The 8,084-nt window shown below is 39.8% G+C and overlaps 1 protein-coding gene across 1 annotated transcript; it reads left to right on the top strand.

The window, feature by feature from the left end:
- Nucleotides 1-3,263: 3,263 nt before the first annotated feature.
- hoxc4a (homeobox C4a) lies at nt 3,264-5,419 on the top strand. The gene is made up of 2 exons (XM_042004711.1): nt 3,264-3,831; nt 4,346-5,419. Exons 1-2 carry the CDS (start codon nt 3,396-3,398, stop codon nt 4,705-4,707), a joined length of 798 nt encoding a protein of 265 aa, XP_041860645.1. The 5' UTR covers nt 3,264-3,395; the 3' UTR covers nt 4,708-5,419.
- The last annotated feature ends 2,665 nt before the right edge of the window (nt 5,420-8,084 follow it).

Below are 8,084 nucleotides of genomic sequence, written 5' to 3'. Positions count from 1 at the left end.
CAAATGAAAACGACTTCAGGTTTTGTTACTGGTTCCTCTTTGGTCTGCTGTTAAGCTACGACGTTTTAGTAGAATAACAAAAAGAATATCAAAAATCAAACCATTGCATGCGTGCAATGAAATATGTAAGATTAAGACATTCTTGACAGTGTTTGAAGTCCCATGTGCTCCTCCACTGTAATCAATTCAATTGATTCACAATTTGAGCATGTTTGCTGTTTTTAATAACCTCGAAACGGGTCACATGTCCGATATTACATTTTTCATCCGAGGCTTTTCTCATTAGCTTCCAGAGTGGCAGGAAGAAAGGTTACCGAACGGTCAGTATGGTAATAGCAAGAAGAAGAAATGGTTGGGAACAATAGAAACTTATTTTTCATCTGTGCTGTCACGCCGTCCCTTTGTATCCAGCGTGTTTGTGGCTGAATATTCATAGAAGACCTCAAAGGCAGGGGCTGTATGTGGAGAAAAAGAGACCCTCTATGTCATCTGTGTTACTGTGTGTATATGTGTGCAGACATGGGGGTATGATGCTATTTCCAATTGCAGATAACTGCTTTATGTTTCTGGCTTCAGTAACCCTGATAAACAACAGACGCTTTTGGGCAAGCGTTGTGTGATATTTCTACTCTATTGCAACAGTTAAATGTGTTATGGCACCTCTTTGTATAGCATGCCACTTCGATGTCAGATATGAGAACCTTCTTACGGAGATGTTTACTCGACAGATCACCCTTGCAGAGTCAAAACCAAAAAAACGCATTAGTTGTCTATATGTACCCTGTAGAACCGAATTTGTGTGCAGTTTAAACAATCGCAAATACGTCTCTACAGGAATACATGGGCAACTGAAATACCACGCCAGCCAATGGATGGTCTGCATCTGCTCCTCATCAGGTCTCTATCCCCCCCCCCCCCCCTTTCTCTCTTGCTTTTTGCATGTCAACGATTATACTTACAGCCTACGCCCAGCTACTAACAATGCAATGACACTGTCGCAAAGTGTATTCATAACCCCAAAACAGTCATGGATTGAGGTAGGCCACAGAGAGTAAAGCCATGTGTGCAGTGTGCGGCTACTACTGTGTCAGACCCTGTAAAACACGTTAGGAACCAGGGGTCGTTTAAAAGTGACTGATTTACTGCTTTTATTGCTCTATTAAACGCCTCTAACATCCTCGCCAGGGGTAATAGAAATGTCGTGCGCATTCTTTACAAACTGTACAGCCAGAAATATGATACAGTTTCACGTCGTTTTTAAGCTTATTATGTAATTATTGTTGTGAAAATAGAGCCCTTGACTTGCAATGCGCATCTATTTACCAAAAATATTGACTTATGAGTTACTTCTGTGCAGCATTTTTTTTCCAATAGTAACATTTCCTATTATTATTGTTATTATTGTTATTATTATTATTATTATTATTATTATTATTATTATCATTATTAGCCTGCTATATGTCATAGGAGTTAACTTGTCCCTCTGACTACAGTAAGAATGTAATGCTAACAGCCTATGTCATGTAGCCTTCACACAACGGGATCAGCTTACAAGCAGACCACCAGTAAATTAGTTCCTGGTCAGGCCTTCAGCCAGGATTAACATGTAGCATTTCCAAATGTCAAGTGAGATGAATTATTTCCTTAAATATCAAAGATTTAGACAGTTGAAAATGATGAGGCTAAATCAAATGTAAAGGATAGTTCATGTTTGTGAATAAATCCGATGAAAGTATTTCTTCTTATTCAGCAATGTTGCATCCTTTGATGTCTTCTTCAGCATTTTCTTTAATGGAATCTCACTTGCAGCTGCCACATACTGTCTCATATTGACTGTCAACATCATTCCCCTCCCAGATGGAGTTAATTTATTAATTTATTGTTCTTGTCCTTTTTAAGTTTACATAATGCTAGTGGCAGATAAGGAGTACTTTGAAGTGTGGTACAAATCATTGCCACAAGGAAAGAGAAATAATACTGCCAAGAATAGAGGGCTATCTTTGATTTCAGTAGTCTCATTGATGGGCATTGCCAGCATTTTGCTTGCAGCAGCCAAATATGACTTAACCTGACAATTACAGTACTAATCCTCTAGTGTTAAGTCAGTAGATAATTTTCTGATGCTCTCTGGTCTGTGAAGTCTTAGTGATGTAGTTTCTGTCCTGACAGATTTCTGCCTCTTAACTACACTCTACTGCAAATTTATCAACTTTGTGACATCACTACAGTCCTGCTCTGTGACTGGCTGTAATGTGTTGGATTTTTAAAGTTAAAACTTTTTAAATTGTGTTGCAGTTTTATGGCATTTTGTTAGCGGAATCATAAAAACAACAGGGACACAATAATCCACACTGAGAAGGTTTGTTATTAAGTATGATTGTAGCTTTAAGAAGCAAACCTTATTGTCACAAGCTAAAGGTGTTTCCACTGTCAGTTTTTTTAAATTGCACTATACAATAGGACCATGATGTGATGTGAAATCTTATTCTTTTTAACATCACACACTACTGGTTCATCTATATTTTGATTACAGTAACAGTTATTGACAAAAAAAATACTAATGTAAATCTGTCCAATTTTCTTTGTTTTTTTATGCTAAATTTCAGTAAGACATTAAATGATAATAATTAAAAAAAATCATGAAAGCAGAGAATGTGTTTCAAAATAGATACACATTTCATAACTGATCTTATTATTTCTTTTTCAAGAGAGGCTTTCCTTTCGACTGCAATCTTGTCTAGCTTCATAAATGATCAAGCCTTTTCAAAATTCATCTCTCCAGTGCTCTAATGCTTAGAGTCACAACCTACTAAACATTAGTGCTCAAATGGCTTTGGGAGTAACACTTTACAGATTCATCCAGCTCTGATTTTTCAGTGTATTAAAAGATTGTAATCTGTAATCATAGCTGAAATGATGTTGGTAAAGAGTATGGCTTCATTAATTAACAGATAACCTTCATAAAAGGCATGCAAACTAACTTAATTATTGGCTCACTATTGTTGTGCCTTATCCTTGGCGAACCATTGTCCCTTTGAATAATTGAGACCGGTGGATTTTGCCTGTTTTATTTTTCCTTGGTCAGCAGCTACTAGTTTTGTACCCAAGATCAATTGCCTTGGTAACACAACCAGAGACAGGGAGGGGGATGTGGGGGAGAGAAGGAGGGGGAGAGAGACAGAGAATAAGAGAGAGAGAGAGCTTTGTGCCCACAATGGCGACTGTAGGTATGCTAAATACCTCTGGTTCCTTATCCGGGAACTACCTCTTACTCTGCTATTGGGCCATTGGGTCACGTGGTTAAAGTAACTTTACAGGGCTGCTCGCAAGTAGGAGGGCTTTATGGAGCAGAAAAACGACAAAGCTAGAAAAATTATTTTCCACTCCAGAAATTAATGATCATGAGCTCGTATTTGATGGAGTCTAACTACATTGATCCGAAATTTCCTCCATGCGAGGAATATTCGCAAAATAACTACATCCCAGAGCATAGTCCAGAATATTACAGCCGCGCAAGGGACACTGGCTACCAGCATCACCACCAGGAGTTATATCCTCCGCGGGCGAGCTACCAAGATCGCCAGTATAACTGTGCAAGCATCCCTGAGCCCGATACGCCAAGGGGACATGGAATACCCCATTCTGCGCACCTGCTGACAGGAAAAGGGCAACCTGCTTCATGTGAAACCCCACAGTTGTCCATGTCCCCCGCCACCCCACCGGCCGCAACGTCCGCCTGTAATCAAGCTACCCCGGAGCATCCAAACAGCACAGCCTCCTCCAAACAGCCTGTGGTGTACCCATGGATGAAGAAAATTCACGTCAGCACTGGTAGGCAACTTGTGTGTTTATGTTCCCTGCACTCCTCGTGCTCCTCTCTCCCTTTCCCTCCCTTTATCAGTCCCTCTGACTCCCATCTCGTTGCCAGCCCCTGCTCCGATAGCAGGGAAGCCTTTGAAATGGCACAATTGAGGCGGATTTACGACTCGGCATTGGTAATTACACCCACCATAAATTTTATAGCCGAGGTATACTCAGGGCAGCCGTATCACCATGTGGCTTCTGCTGTTATGTATTGCACGATAGAGAGAGGGGGAGAAATGAATAAGAAGAGGGAAAAAAACTGAGCTTTGTAATCTTACATTAATAATTTAGATCATGGTTGGATGTGAGTGTCCTCTCATTACGATGAGAAGTTCTTAACTTCCCATTGAAATTTCTCAAACAGCCAAACATTCATGTCCAATAAATCTTTGAAGCCATATCTCAGTTGAGGCCATTCTTGTTTACCCCTCCTTTCCTCCCTTCTCTGTCTCCCTTTCTCTCCACTTCTCCTTTTTCCCAGTGAACTCTGGTTACAATGGGACGGAGCCAAAGCGGTCTAGGACAGCATACACCCGGCAGCAAGTCTTAGAATTGGAGAAGGAATTCCACTATAACCGATATTTAACTCGGCGGAGGCGCATTGAGATCGCACACACCCTGGTTCTCTCCGAACGACAGATTAAAATCTGGTTTCAAAACCGCAGGATGAAATGGAAAAAGGATCACAGGCTCCCGAACACCAAAGTGAGATCTTCCTCTTCCTCCTCCGGGTCCAACACAAGCTCAGCAGCCGGCGGCGTGGCCGCTACTCCCGCCACTAACACTGGGGTCCCCGACGAACTCACCGGAGCACAGCATGGCGAGGATATTACCAGGTTATAAAACCACATACCAAGATTGTGGGTAGACAAAGAACTGGTAATTTATAGAACAGTTATATATTTTGTTTTCGTAGCTATCATGTGCGGTTTCCTTTAAATCCAAACGTATATAAAATGCATGTTATATGGCATGGATTACTGCGAATACCGATTAATTATTTTTACGTGACACAGGGTTTAATTTATTCGAAGTTCAATTATTATGTTTTTTATTAAAAATGTTTTGAATGAAGGAGAAAAAAGTAGAAAAATATACATTTTATCAAAATGTTATTGTGGGCCATTCTTTTGCCCTGCTGCCCAAGGTAAAATGCACAATCTATTTATTTCAAACACTGGAAGGAAATCACTATAATAATTATTTTTGGTATATAAAAAAAGCTGGAACACACCATTGATCTTGAACTTGTGTTTTTAGGATAACATCAATGTGTGAATTACCTCGTGTATTTCAAAAACAGGATTTTGATCTGCAGTTTAGTTTTTGTGGTGTTGTTGTTGTGTTTAGACCGTTAAAATGCAGACTATTGTGAAATGCAATAAACGGAGTTTAGTGTACTTGTGCTAATCAAATTGGTCAATAAAACAGTGAGTGTCTACTAGTTTTACCTACGTTTGCTCGAAGTTCATTTTAGGAATGATAAGGTATGTTTGGAGTTTATAAATAATGTGTGAATATTATACAGTTTACGAGGGAAACATGAATCACTGTTTTCAAACGTTTTAACCCTGTAGTTTTTTTTTTTTATTATGTTTTTATTTATTTATTTATTTGCGTCCTTAAATTAGCAATATGTACATACATGGGGAGTGCTGTGTGTGTGTGTGTGTGTGTGTGTGTGTGTGTGTGTGTGTGTGTGTGTGTGTGTGTGTGTGTGTGTGTGTGTGTGTGTGTGTGTAAATGAGTACTTGCGTGTTTGTGGTAAAGCCTCACTTCTAATGGACTGAGGTTGTTTCTAAAATGTGAAAAAAGAAGTAGTTTACGCTGTGCATTACGTGCAACCTCATCAGTCTGAAGGGCATTCAATTAACGGCACAGACAAGCCACTGAGGCCCTACAGTCCACATTGCACTGCCTCTCCCTGTGCCACAAATGAAGCTCTTTGCTACCGTCGTCCTGACTTCAACACAAAGATGCATGCGATTAATTTATAGTGCATTTGTTGTGTGTTAGAGATTATAGGTTGTGATTATATTTTTAATCATTTTGTAATACAGTAGCCATGCTTTTCTATACTACTTGCGCCATGCAACTGAGGTTTCACGTGTGAAATAAATTAAAATAAAATAAAGTCGTGAAATGCAGATAGATTCAATGTAATGCCTCGTGTGGTGTTGGTCAAATCTTACAGTGAGGATGGTTAAATGTATGAACTTTGTTAGTAGAATCTGGTCATGTAAAGAGGGGGAGGGCTCATGTTTTTTCTTGTGTGTTCGCTCTTTGAATTGTGCTTGTAGAAATACTTTGCCAAATATGCTTACTGATTTGCCAGCGTGCTCTTAAGCTCAGGTCCACAGGTTTGCATTTGCTCCAGAAAACACAAAACCTTCTGTTTCAAAAACGGCGCTGAGCAAGTGTCTGTGCAACGTCATGATGCGTTTTTCATCTGACTGCAGGACTGTTTACATCTGCAGACCTGTTGGACTGATATAAGAAGTTATCATTTAAACTGGACCTTCAACACATCCCAAGATTTTTCTTCCCGCATCCTGTCTTTCCTGTCCACTTTTTTTTTTTTTTTTTTTTTTTTTTTTGGAACAGATGGAGTTTTAACATGACTTAAACCCAAAGACGCGCAAAAACTTGATAGATTATTGATACTGTGACATGAATAGGTCTTATAAAATGCCTTGCGTAGTGGGAGGCAAAACAACACAAAGAAAAGAGGTACTCTCCATCATCAATCTTTCACCACTGAGCATTGTATTATGTGCTGGAAAACAACTCCTGAATATAGCCAGTTTTTATTGCATCAAATAGTACCAGGATGTACCCTTTACCACTCTCCACTTAAGTGTGCTTGCAACTGCACTTCAAAATGGACCAGTTTAACAGGACCACAGATGTTAAAATCTGCTTTTGGGATGTGGGATTGGAAAGGCAGTAGAATAGTGGTGAGACGGCTCTGAAAAATGAATCCAGAAGCCTTTATGCTGCTGGACAGATTAGAGAAATTAATGTGCTCGCCATAGTTGCAGCATCCCTCCACCCTTTTCTAGGCCCTGTCGCCTCCATGTCGCGAGGCTGAAAAGGTACTTCATTGAAGTTTGGAGGCGAAATGGGAGAAGGCTGAGTTCACCTCGGGGACACATTTTCTGTCCCATTAGACTCATTTCAGTCTGGATGGCCGACCTCCCCAACCCTGTGACCTAACTCACTCACGAGTACGTGTACCTCCTGTGTGCGCCCTCGTTGGTCCCCCTTGGCCTCGGCTTTCTTTGTGGATTTTTCTTCGTTGTGTCGGGGGCCTACGGCAGGGCATCACTGAATGTGTTTGTCCCTTTGTTAACCAGAGTGACATCGGACAGCGTTGAACCCTCGGACAATCCTTACTGCATCCAGCAGATCTTCAGGACATCCAAATATGCGCCCTCTTGAAGCAAATTTTATTTGATTCAAAACTTGTAAATTGAAACAGAAAAAATGTTAACAAACTTTAGAAAAAAAAAACAAACTAAAAAGTACTCAATTACCAGTTTCCTTTTTCCGAAATATTTTTGCAATTATCAGCCAAAAGAAGAATATTCTACATCTATTGTAGCAGATTACAATGGTGGCTTGCTGCTACACATTAAATTTAGAAAGAAGATGAGGAAAAAAACATTTTTTCCCAGTAATTAGTGACAGTCCCTGAGGTCTCCTAAAAAAAGACGCAGTAAAAATAGTTAATCTTGGTGTGCTCACGTGACCCCTTAAGTGACTAACTGGTCCCAGGTTAGCTCCTGCGTTCAAAAAGTGAGCTGCCAATTATAGTTGTTTTTGACTGGGGCACTTGGTCATTGTGATTAGTTTATGGACAAGGACCTTCAAGTACGGATATACACCTTGCAAACGTCCGATGAGACACCACACTTCCCTCAAACTTTTATTCACGTGCATGCACATGCTTTTTTTCCCTGATGTTGAAACTTTTTCATCAGTGACAATTTAAGTATTGCTTTTAAATGCTGAAAAGTTCAATTCTAGCCTTGTACATTTATTGTATAATATGTTTGTTGTAAGTTTCAATGTCACTGTATTTTAATCTTTTGGTAAGCATCTTTCTTCTGTAGCCAGGACCAAATATTCAGCGTTGATAGAAAAATATGCCACAGCTTGTCTTGATAAACAGCTGACAGCAAAAGCAAAACACATGTTACTGTGTGTCAGTTTATTTG

Source organism: Melanotaenia boesemani, chromosome 13 (genome assembly GCF_017639745.1).
Source record: "Melanotaenia boesemani isolate fMelBoe1 chromosome 13, fMelBoe1.pri, whole genome shotgun sequence".
NCBI lineage: Eukaryota > Metazoa > Chordata > Actinopteri > Atheriniformes > Melanotaeniidae > Melanotaenia > Melanotaenia boesemani.
The sequence above is the reverse complement of the archived record's forward strand: the minus strand, read 5'-3'. Positions and strand labels throughout refer to the sequence as shown.